General features: G+C 42.5%; 1 protein-coding gene across 2 annotated transcripts; it reads right to left on the reverse strand.

The window, feature by feature from the left end:
* Positions 1-30: 30 nt before the first annotated feature.
* Positions 31-9,598, reverse strand: pcsk9 (proprotein convertase subtilisin/kexin type 9). Of its 2 annotated transcripts, none has more exons than XM_034229931.1 (12): positions 9,127-9,598; positions 8,544-8,735; positions 7,027-7,159; positions 6,809-6,942; positions 6,579-6,720; positions 6,111-6,307; positions 4,947-5,130; positions 4,689-4,859; positions 4,447-4,595; positions 4,213-4,375; positions 1,717-1,850; positions 31-1,130 (listed from the first exon to the last, which is right to left on the reverse strand). In XM_034229931.1, the coding sequence occupies exons 1-12, from the start codon at positions 9,298-9,300 to the stop codon at positions 933-935; spliced, it is 1,971 nt and encodes a 656-aa protein (XP_034085822.1). In that variant the 5' UTR covers positions 9,301-9,598; the 3' UTR covers positions 31-932. The 2 variants fall into 2 exon arrangements, with proteins under 2 accessions (XP_034085822.1, XP_034085821.1); XM_034229930.1 differs by having other exon boundaries at positions 1,717-1,883.
* Positions 9,599-12,543: the final 2,945 nt, after the last annotated feature.

Here is a 12,543-nt window from a genome sequence, read left to right on the forward strand (position 1 = left end):
GGGCAAATGGAAAATGTAACCGGGGTGAAAAGGGTGTTATCTTTACTTAATTATGAATGTTGTTACATCAAGACTGAAAATTCATTTTTTTTTGTTGTATTTAATCTTGTGGAAGTGCAGATCCCCTGTCCTCCACTAGGGAGTGCTGCAGCACCCCTACTTCCCACGGCCCTGAGTAACGGTGACGTAGTTTTGCGCAAGGAAACTATGGGCACCCAGTTTGTGAGCTATAGATAAATCTTGGCTATTCAGACATGATCATTCAAGCCTGAGTAAATGGCCAAAAAATGCAGGGCAGACAGAGCTGAGTCAGCAGCAACAAAAGCCGAGGATATGGCCCGTGGAGACCCTGTGCCTCAGAACCCCACATGCAATGCATCCTGGGACATTTAGGCCTTACCAGGGTGCCACAATTAGTTTCAATATATCACCTAAAATACAATGTATTCAATTAACCACAGGTTCGGGGAAAGCTTTTTCAGAATATTTCCTTTGTAAAAGATATATAATATTTGTGGTTATATTTTACAAACTGTATACAAAACAATATCTGCTAGGGCATATTTGACCTAATTCTAAAACTGAGAAACAGACAAACGTTGACAACTGATCAAAGTTATAGGCCTAGATGATATGAATAGACACCTAATTTCATAGAGTTCAAGTCAATGCCAGCACACACTTATCAACCGCTCTGCATTTCAGTCCTTTATCAAGTCGTTTCTGAACTTCAACTATTTTTAACTTTAAGTTAATCAATGCAGAGGTTAAAAGTGTTTCCTGGAATTGACCTTTTTCTTTAAAATTAGATCCCCATGTGAATGTATTCCCTGCACCACAAAGAAGACAAAGCAAGAGGAGTGTGTGTTTCCTTCCAGTCAACATTACAGACATATAAAGGCTGTAGGACATCAGAGTGGAGTGAGGCGAGATCAGGGAGGAGGTGAAGCGCGGCGCTGCTCTGGTTGTCTGACGCGGCAGCAGACAGCGACGCCAGCAGCCCCGCCAGCTCCTGATGCACTGCCGACATGGCAACTGTTCCCCTTAGCAACTGGCGCTAAGACGACAGAGCCAGGAGAGACAGCGCTACAGTCGGTCAGAGTCCAGCCGGAGGGACAGGACACCTCCACCTGCAACAGGGCAGTAGTGAAAGGGTTTTAAAAAACGGTCTGGAGGAAGGACCCCTAAAGACAGTTAATATTTTCTATATTTCACTTTTTTTTCACTTTTTTTTTGTCAGGATAATATTTCTAAGTGTTGTAATAATCATTTGGGCCACAAAAGGCACCACTACCATATGTTAAAGCTACAAGTATTTATTCTTGCTCGTGAGTTTTTATTAATTAATGCACGAATGTGTTTAAGTTTTGTAAAATACTGTCACGTCTTTCATTTTTGCTAGAAAGTATATTTATCGAAGCTAATCTAACGCTTTTAGTCCTATTAAAAACATCGGGTAGTGTTGCACTTCAGCCTGTGGTGTACCAAATGAGTATTACATCAACAAAAACTGGTGAGAAATAATTTGCTAAAATTAACCTGATCAAAAAAAATCACCTCCCAAAAGGTTGATCTGTCTTATCAGATGAAACATATTTGAACAAATGATAGGCAAACATTTTTTTCCACCTGTCATAAAGTTAAGAACATAAGATTTTGGTCTGATTTTTTTCTAATTTGCCTCCATAGGCATTTATATTGGTCTAAAATATGTACCTGATCTTTATCAGCTGATATCTTTTCCAACAGGTGGCACTCCAGAGATGGAGCATGGCAGCACACAGCATGAGATGTGGCCCCGCTGCTCCCAACACAACGCCTCCGATCACTGCCATGTGGACGGGAGTCAGCTGAGATCCCAGCAGCAGACCACAATGTGCAGCCTGTAGAGACCATAGAGACACAAACAACACTAACATCAGTAGCTGCTGGCCCCGCCCCCTTTGGAGCACTGCAAGGCAAACAGTGAGGTCTCCTCTCTACCGGCAGATACTCAGCTAAACACTGCCGTGATTAAACGCCATATCATGTTACAAACCACTTCAAGGATTATTTCTGAAACAGTATGGAGCTCAAATGCTTTTTTTCTTGCGGGTTTAAGGTGACTTCCTTTTTTATTTCCTGCTTTTTTACACATAGCCTACTCTCTCCAGTACAGGTTAGCTCTGAGTGTTAGGATGCTTGCTAATTTAAACAAAGACCATATTACGGCCAAAACACGTCGTGCATTGTTTCTGATAGCAACTTTCTGATAGGGCCGTGGGCGTAAAGCCAGCCCACATTTCCGATATTACGTAATATCGGCAGCAGATCTGGATCAGCTCCGTTGTACCCCCGTTTTTAGAGATGTGGGTACGAGGAAAAGAGAGAGGGTTTTATTTTCTGACACTTTGTGAGTTCCCTGAAACACCGGGGACACATTTATGTATAAAATACATAAAAAAGTGCATTTTGCATGATAGGTCACATTTAAGTGTAGAAACTACAAGAGCAATTAAAAACAAGGTTACGAGGAAAAGTGTCAAAACTCAACAGTATACATGAGTATTTAGCCTTAAAGGTGGGGTAGGTAATTTTGGAGAAACCAGCCCGAGTGCGCTAGAATTTGAAAATACACAGCCGAAAAAAATCTGCCACTTCCTTACAGAGCCCCTCCTCCAACACACACGAACGTGCACATGACCAATGAGGGCACGAGATAAGTTTGTGCACAGATGGAAGGCTGACAGGCAGGTAGGCCATCCAGTTATTTTAGCCGGGCCGGCTCAGATGATTGGTCGTGCTTTTTACAGCGCCACGGCTTCCACAGATGACATTTTTGTATGGATTTTTTGTCAAAGCACTTCAGATATTCATTGCTATCGGGATGTTAAGAGCATTCCATGGAATATCACAAAAAGTGTATCTCGAGCCGGTTTCTCAAATTTACCCACCTTTAACAATAGCGATTAATTATCATACTTGGAGTTAGTTATGTTAACATAGAAAGAAAGAAATATAGTTAGCTATTTCAGGGGGGAAGATATCTGAAATATGAGATTTACTGTAATATAAGGGCGAATGTGGTAGTAATGTTTATAATGAGGCCTTGGAAGTATTTCTATCCATTCTCCATGAGTGATTATCAGACCTGCAGTGACCCATTTACCTCACAGTGATCATAATGAAAGCAGAGGCTGAGGAATATAATGTGAACTATGTGTTTGGCGACCCTGCACTTCATACGCTGCGTGTCGCTGATATTTATGTTGGCGGAGAAATCATTTTCCTTTCAGGGGGATTGCCATGGTAACTGGCATAATTGACCATGATGTTCTAAAAGCAGCCACGTTTGAAGCATGAACTTGGTGTACCGTGCTTTTTTCTAAAGGGAAAACACAAAGTACAGCACAAGTTTCACTGACTTCAACACACTAAGAGAGACACATTTTAAAGTAGGTGGATGTTTTTGGAAATATTTTATTTGCTTTCTTAATGAGATTTAGATGATAATTGATACCATTCTCATATCTATCCATTCATAATAAAGTAGGAGGCTGGCATAAAGACTGGAAATGGCAGTTCATTGATAGTCTGTTTTATGTTTAAAGGTTTTTCCTTCCACCAGTGCATTTGTTTAAGATTTGAAAGGGGGAGACAGAGGGGATGACACGTGGCAAATGGTCCACTGGTCTGAGCCCCAGTTTAACGGGCCGCCAGCTCCACCCAGTCAGCTTTAGAGCAGCCCTTTTATTGTCTGTTCTGTCCAAAGTTACAAGCACCTCTAAAGCTCACAAACTAACTTGTTAATAAGTGAATGACACATATACCTTGTTGGCAGTCTTTCAACTAAGATCATCTAAGGGAGGGTGTATTAAGCAGAGGAGGGTGGATAATCATTTCAGGAGCAGATTTATTTTCTTTTTTTTAAGAGGATGCACTATTTTTAAGGTCAATTTACACAACATCCAATTCCAACAAAATTGTCTCTAGTTGCATTTTTTTCTTCCAACCTTTAAAAACACTAGGAAGGGTTTGGTGTCAAACATAAGTTATTCTGCCTCTCACCACCCACATCATTTTTCTACAGTGCTTCTGGTTGTAACTTCATATCTTGTGAACTGACATAAAACTGCTATCACACTTATCTAAAACTTGGCAAGAAACCAAATAAGTGTCTTTTACAACATTTCTAAAAAAGAATGCTTTAAACTCCACATAGCTGTGACTCACCGGTGAGATGGTGCTGCGTTGTGACCCCTATGGTTGCGACACACTCAGAGCTGGCATGGACCTGACACTGCAGACCACCGATCACACAGCACCGCGCCACAGCATATACACCTTCCCCCCCCAGAGCATTAAAGGCAACACACTCCATCTGCCCGCTGCTCTCCTGTAACCACATATGAACAGTTTAGATTGGAGTGTTTTTTTAGTGAAAATGAAATGGTAGTTTGGACTCACAGAGACGGTTTCTCCAGCATGGACACCATCAGGGGTGTAGCTACTGCAGCTCATCATCTCCTCCCCCAGACGACAGCGACTGACAGCCTGGTCAGAGCTCGTGACCCCTGACCTCTTGGACCACACTGATCGACACAGAAGCTCCTCATCTGCACACCCAAACAGACATACAGTTTGAACTATAAGTGATGCTGTGTTTTGCCTGTGGTTGTGTGTAAAATTAAGCTTTATACATCACTAACTTGTGCTTTTGGCAGGAGGCATGGCTGCTACCAGATTGGGAGAAATTAGACGATGTGAGTCGGGCAGAGAGAGGAAGTTGATCGTGTGGCTGATGGAATAATGCAGCATCATCTGCATTACCTGCACCGGCGACACGTTCTGATTGGAAGAGAGGATCACAGCTGCTATACCTGCAGGTGCACAAACAAAAATAAATACTCAGCCGTTTTATTTTTAGTAACTTGTGATTTATTTAAGTTGTATTTGTGTGTGTATACCTGCAGCATGTGCAGCAGCCTGGGAGGTTCCACTCTGGGATGCAAAGCAGGTGCTGCAGTCACTGCTGGCACTGACGATGTCGTCGCCGGGCGCGAACAGATCGATGCAGCGGCCGAAGTTGGTGCCCCCCGCTCCCTGTGACATGAGCTGGTCCACTGAGTTTACTGCCCCTACTGTGATGACCTGCACACACAGACACACACACGCAAAAATAAGGTAAGAGTGTGTGTGAATCGTCTATCAGAAGCTTTGTGTTAAGTGGTATGTTATCTCACAACAAGTTCTTTACTCCCAACCTTTCAAAAATGGCAACATGGTCCCTAGTAATACACATCAAACTATCAATTCATGAACCCTTTCAGCGTCATTTGTACACATGTAGGCTGCCTCTAGTGGATGTAGTAATTTTGACGAGAGTATAGTCAGGTGATGTAGTTTAAAAAGTGACAATGTCTTAGTAAATGTTTCTGGTTGAAGGGTGGCTCCAACAAACAAGAAGAAGACTGTTTAGTGTTCTGTGTGACACCAAAAGTGCAATTTTCATACTTGTTCTTATTAACCCTAACCCTAATAATTTTAACAAATATTTTCGTTTGAATCCACAACGTTAACCATGCGTCTATTGGACTACACTGCATGTTGTACAATTATGCCAAATATTTCACCTGTTGGGGAAATATTTTCCAAGGCCCATAGCTTTGACCCAGTTCATCAATTCATACTGTCCTGACTGAGCACAGGCACCTGTAACCTTGGCTGCTGTGCTCTGAGTGTTTTGTCTCCCTGTTCCTGCCTGTTGGCGTCAGCTGATAGAGGTGTTATGATTCTATCTTGTTATGCACAATGTTGATTATTCTCTCTGAACTAGCTAAATACACAGGTCTGGGGTAGAGTTCTTCAGAATTGACGTGGCAACTCTACCGTGAAGTCAGAACCTCTGGCTCTTGGACTTGTTTTGTGAATTCTCCGGCCAGCTCCTAAATAAACCATCAGTGTTTGACATCAAAGCTCCATTTCTCCCCGTGTCTCCTTCCTGAGTCGGTGACTCCCACTGCATTGCTACACAGAAGTTTCCCCCACAGTACCCAGATGATAAAAATGGACTCCAAGGTGTCCTGACCGAGCATCTGTATGTGACGTGTTGCAAAGAAGATGTGTGCAACCTCAGGCTCTGAAGCGGGTGAGTAGAGGCAGGCGTCATCTCTGTAGTTCCCTGCAGCGGCGATGACCACAGCTCCTTTAGCCACCATGTCCCGACAGGCTGCGTTCAAAGACCGGCTGAAACCACCAGAGAAAGGCAGCAACACAACCACAGCATCCACGGGGCGGGCCAGAAGAGTGGATTGGATATACTCGAGACCTGGAGAGGGATGTTGAGAAAAGAGAGATGTAAATCCTGCAGATGTAGTGACCCTTGCATTCCCTTTTCAAATAATGGTTGCATGCAACAGCAGTTCCATTTCCACACCTGCTTTCCATGGAGAATTACACTGTGAATGGGCTCAAAGGGTGATTTAATAAGCCATAAAAAGAGCTGCTGGGCCTATCGAAGGACAACCAATGGATAATGTTCGGTGACATTTGTCATAAAACATAATCCCAACAGTGCAACGGATCTGAAGGTGTCCTACCTGCCAGAGCTCCGGACACGGTCCCTTTCCCCTGACAGTTTAGCACACGGACCAGGTTAACACCGGCCCCTCGAGCAACACCAGAGTCCGACCCACTCACCACCCCTGCAATGTGTGTGCCGTGACTGTCACACTGACTGGCCTGTAGAGGAGAACAGTTAGACATACATGGGAAACTGAGAGTTTTCTATTTATCTTCAATGACAAATAAGCAAATTGGTGTGTGCAACCTGTCTATGAACTCTGACTCCATCCTCCTCAGGGACGCTGTTGAAGTCTGTGATGAGGACCCGTCCCTCGATCTCCCTGTGAGAACTCTGAACACTGCCGTCCAACAGATAGACCAAAGCCATTCCTCCGTCGTCTGCAGAGGGCAGAGTGTGTGGATTTTAGATATTACTTTAGATCTGTGTGTGTGATTGACATATTGACACAGAGGCAGACTCACTGGGCGGTCGGTATGTTCCGTTTTCAGAAGAGCCGCCGTGAGGCTGCAGTAACCTCTGCAGGTTCCAGGGGGCGCTCTGAGCAAAGATGGACGAGTCCTCCTCGATGTAGTGGACCTGAGGGAGCTTCAATGCCTGTCAGGAACACAATCATTATATTAATATTAAAAAATAATCATAATACATTTTATTTAATGTTACCTTTTATGGCACTCAAGGTCACTTTCAATTATACTAAATCACTAAAAAAAACATCCTATCAAATTAATAACATGCAACAGCTAAAAAAAACATCAATAAAATCAACGATAACACAAACATATATTTTAACAATTTTTCAAGAGTCAAAGGCTTTATTGTCAACTACACAATAGCTACAATGTATGGCAATGCAAATCTTAGTCCCATGCACCTCCAACATTGAAACATAACTATCTATAAGACATAACATAATACAAATTGTGCACAAGGAAATATAAATTAGGAAGTGAAACTGAATGTTGCAAGTGACTAATGTGCAAATAAAGGCAGAAATAAGGAAACGTTATATATGTAGAATACAAATAATGGGTAAAAAATAAGATGCATTTGTTGCAGTTAAAAATAATAAGCTATTTAAAAAAAAAATGCTTCTAAGAGCATCTTTGATTTCTATAAAAGAGTGCAGGGTCCCTATGCAGATGAACAGTAATGGAAAGTGATTTCCAGAGTTCAGTTTGGGTCAGACTTTATTGAGTGTCTCAAATAAAAGCCTGCACAAGGGAGTTAATGAGAGTGAAACCTCACATACTGCCCCGAGGACTGGTTTCATGTTTTATTTTTTGAGTGAATCAAAGAGGATGTAAGCCTAATTAGGATGTGTGTTCACAGTGATCAAAGTGTCTATGGTGTGATGAATATTTTGGTTGATTCACAATGTATAAATCAATTGTATGAGAAGCTACTTTGACATCGTAACAGGGACTCGAAATTGCTTTTATCATGAGCTTTCCTTACCCTTAGCCCCCTATTATTCTCCATCTACATGCCCTTGGACATTATGTAGACATGCACTCTTATCCAGATTGCATGTCTACATATATGTTCTTATAATGCTTGATACTACAGACATGTATTTCATTATGTGGAAGTCTAAAATATTCCTACTGTAGAAAATTATAACTCCAAATGAGAGTTCATTATAACTAGCTCATCCTCGTTATTTATCTTTTACATTAAATTCTGTTACATGTTTATTCTCGTTTTATAGTAATGTATGTTGCTTTATACAAAATACCATCCATTTAAAATAGACTATCATATAGTGTATCTAATAACACTTAGTTATTTTGTATTTATATATATTTTACTGTTTTTACAATGCAATATATATTGTTTTCCTTTTTGCATTCACATTTAAATTAGTTGTCAAGAAATCCTGAATTGGGATCAATAAGGTAAATCTAAGAACACCTTTATTTACCCTAACCAGGTTTCACAGGTAATCTCAGCAGCAGCTCGCTGACAGGTGAAGTGTTACCAGGTGGAGGACGTCGCTGCTCATCTTGACCATGAAGCCGTGCAGAGCTGCAGAGTAAGTGTGCAGGATCTCCAGCAGCTGACCTCTCCGGGCTGCTTTGGCTCTCAGTCTCCTGATGGTCCTTTGCACGTGAGAGCCATGCGTGCCCTGACGCAGTACGACCAGGTACTGACCATGCACACGCCACGCTGCCTGAAGCACAGTGGAGAGAAACATAAGAGTAAAGTGATCCGTCCCAATGCTCACAAATGGATTTTTTTAAATGTCAGTATTATTACTTAGTCTTGGAAGGTACATATCATTTATTTTCTGCCTTTCTCCAACATTGCTTTCTTTTTCTGGCAACGTTTGTCAAGTATATTATAATTTAAGTCTGCTAAGCATTGACAAAAACACATAGGATATACATAACAATTATTTCAGCATAATGAGATGATGAAGACCTCAAACATGTTAGGTGTCAACCCAGACTGAAGAGAGTGGGTTGCAGGTGTACACAACCTCGTGTACAACAGGCGGTTACGGGTCGTTGGAAAAATCTAATCTAGATGCGCTTCAATGCCCCTGACATGATGATGGTTACCTTGTTGCACTTGAGGAACTCAGCAGTGGGCACAGCTCGGGGTCCGGGTTTAGTCCCGTCCTCCCTGAACAGATCCAGGATCATCTCGTCCTCGTCCGGGTAGTCCTGCGCGCTCGCAGCCAAAGATGTGCACAAACAGAGCACCCAGCCAACCCAGGCTGAGGTGCGTCGCATTCTTCAAACCTCTTGGATTGTTTCAGTTAAATTATCAGTATAACTATTACATTACACTGATGAGAGTTTCTATTCCAGTCTGAGTTGTGCAGATGTGCGGAGCCTCAGACAGCTGCGCGTCCTGGCCGTCAGATAACGCCTCCGATCATTAATTCTGATTTAAGGGCACAAACATAAAGAAAAACGATCGATTCTTATAATATAAGGCGGGGACTGCTGACGTCTCCAGGGCTCACGCCACCGCTTTTGAATCGAATGATTGTCCTCCGTTAAAACACCTCTCACTGTGGAGGAGTCATGTTTCATGCTCCCCCTGAAGCATCCTGTGCACTCATCAATCTCAAACTCTCTCTCTCAGTTCAAGTGCATTTATTGATGCTGTTTTCTGCACTAAATCTGAAAAATCAGAGTTGTGCATGCATATACTTGTTTATAAACTCATGTTGCGTCATGTGTGCAAAGAGGCTGATCATGGTGAGCTCATATTTGCTATTTATTTGATGTATTATTATTGTATAGCCTTGGCCTACTTAGTTGCAGTCCTTTTTATTCAGACTGCTTTTGCTGGGATGCCCAAACTCCTAAATCACTATAAAAACGTATCTTTGACTTATAAGGGCTTTGTCAAGTCTTAACATTGTTATTGTTGTAAGAGAGTTGCAAGAGTTCTCTTGGACAGTGTTCTCTTCAAAGTTCTCTTCAACAGTGTTCTCACACAAAAAGTGCTAATGTGAAACTGCTCAGAGCGAGGACAACATTTCTGATGGGGAAAACAGGAAAGCCAAGCATGCTTACAATACATTTACTTTTACCCCAAATATGTGACCATTATGGTGCACATCTGGCATTGACGAGAGGCAGAGGGCAGAAGTCACAACAATGTCACTATGGAGATAGAAAGTTGACATTGTCCATCTCTGAATTCCCAGTTATGTGTAAACCTTGAAAACGAGCAAATGAAAGACTGTGAAAGATATGACCTAAAACGTTGTTGCGAGAATTGTGTTTGCAAACTGTCATTTATTTTCTCATCCTGTTAGTAACATTGTTGTTCACTAGGGGTCCTGTTTCTTTCCACACATTTACTAGAAGAAGGGAGGGTGTAGTGAAGGAGACTGGATAGGAAAAGCTCCAGTTTGAATGTTAGCATTTGGTGTTGCTGGACCTGTGTTTCTGGACAAAAGATCTATATATCTGTTGAACTGATTTTGACCATTGTGACTTGCAAGACGCCTATTTTAAGAGAGGGCAACCTTAAGTGGCTGTGGACAACTTTAATAACATTATTGGGCAAACAAATGTGCCTTAAAGTGGGTAAATGTGTCACTCACTGCCCCCCAAGTACACTATTCACACACAATGTTTCTCTTTCATGCAGTAAATAGTGCATCTTCTGGAATACACATAAATTCATCTGTATGAACTCCACACTGACACAAAGTAGTTATCATTCACTTTCATTAAAACACAAACAACATTTTAAAGCATTAATGTTCATACAAATGCACCAGAGGATCTCTTCCCTGTCCTGAGAGCAGTGTGGAGGAGTGTTTTGATTTGACAGATGAGGGTCCTCTGCAGGTGTCCCTCCCTCAGATCAGGTGCAGTGTGGGACAGCTGTGACTCTTCTGGGATTCGTGAAGAAGTCTGCTGCTTCTCAACGGTTGGCCACTGAATCCTGGCAGAGCCTCAGCATGACTACAATTAAACCAAGAGTGGGAGAGACAGAAATAGAAATCTGGTTCTAGTGTTTTGTCCTCATTTTCTTACTTTTTTCTATCTGAGGGAGGCTTTTGCTGAGCATGCATGTCTTTATCTGGCTGCTGAACATAAGAGTTATAACACACACACACACACACACACACACACACACACACACACACACACACACACACACACACACACACACACACATGCAGGAGCTGTGCAATGCAACCACATGTTTCACCAACTGGTCGTGGTACTCACTGAGACTCAAGTGCTATAATCAAAAGACAACAATGGTCCTTGTTAAGAGAGAATGGGAGCATTGCTCAATCTCCCCCTTATGTTTCCAACTAATTTGCGTTTTTCATTCACAACCCCACTCATCCTTTTTTTCTCTTTCATACTTCCACTCCTCCCTCCTCTGCTCTGATTATAGCTACTTCTTCACTTCTCCACATTTTCCTGTTTAGATGATAAAGTTAGTGTTCATATTGTATCAGTAGACATCTTTCCCCCCGCAAGGACACATTAAACTGCTGCTGTCACCATTTTCGCCCACTAGCTGATGGCCGCTTGGCATCCTGACAGTCCACAGCGAATCATTAAGGCATGAATGAACACCCGATTGTCTGTGGACCATTAGATTAGTGTGTGTGTGTGTGTGTGTGTGTGTGTGTGTGTGTGTGTGTGTGTGAGAGAGTACCTTGATCCAGCTGCAGTACACAGCACTTCCTCTAGACTTGTTTCCTGAATCTCAGGAACCAAATAGACCTAACAACACACACTTTCTATTATCAAATCAATTTCATTGTGATGACAATCACTGTATTTCCTGTGTCTTTCTCCCCAACACACACACAGTCTGTATCTACCTTGGGATAGCACTGGCAAAGGCTCCAAACAGTCCCGATACACACCATGGTAACACCTAGAAAGCACATTGAGGCATAGATGTGTGGTTGCTCTTGAGTCATGATGAAGAGGCCGACTGCTGCCACACACAGCCCAGCCGCTATCAGCCCGTACCGATATGGTTTCCCCTCGACCATCGCTGCAACCACCGCTGGCTAATGAAGCTCTTATTTTTGTAAATGTAAAACTCATTCCCTTCTGAGGGGAGGTGTGGTGTTGTTATGAATCAGGGCTTGAAGGTGAGGGTGGAGAAAGCAGAGTTAGGGTTCCACTCTGCTGGTTATTACAGCCTGCAGACAGCCTAGTCAGGAAAGGTATACAATTGCAGGTGTGGTGTGTGTGTGTGTGTGTGTGTGTGTGTGTGTGTGTGTGTGTGTGTGTGTGTGTGTGTTGTGTGTGTGTGTGTGTGTGTGGGTGTGTGTGTGTGTGTGCACATACCTGAGAGGTCACCTTGCCTCAAGCTGCTAGCAAAAAGGAGACTTGCAACTGAGCTTTTGAACAGTTGGAGCCAAGTGAGAGTTTATGTTTGCTTGGTTTAGACATGATTTTAACTGAGTCAACGTCTCTCTCCTCCGCCTTTCCAAGGTTTCCCTCTTTTAAATAAACAAACAATTGTTACCCACA

Source organism: Gymnodraco acuticeps, unplaced genomic scaffold (assembly GCF_902827175.1).
Source record: "Gymnodraco acuticeps unplaced genomic scaffold, fGymAcu1.1, whole genome shotgun sequence".
Lineage (NCBI taxonomy): Eukaryota > Metazoa > Chordata > Actinopteri > Perciformes > Bathydraconidae > Gymnodraco > Gymnodraco acuticeps.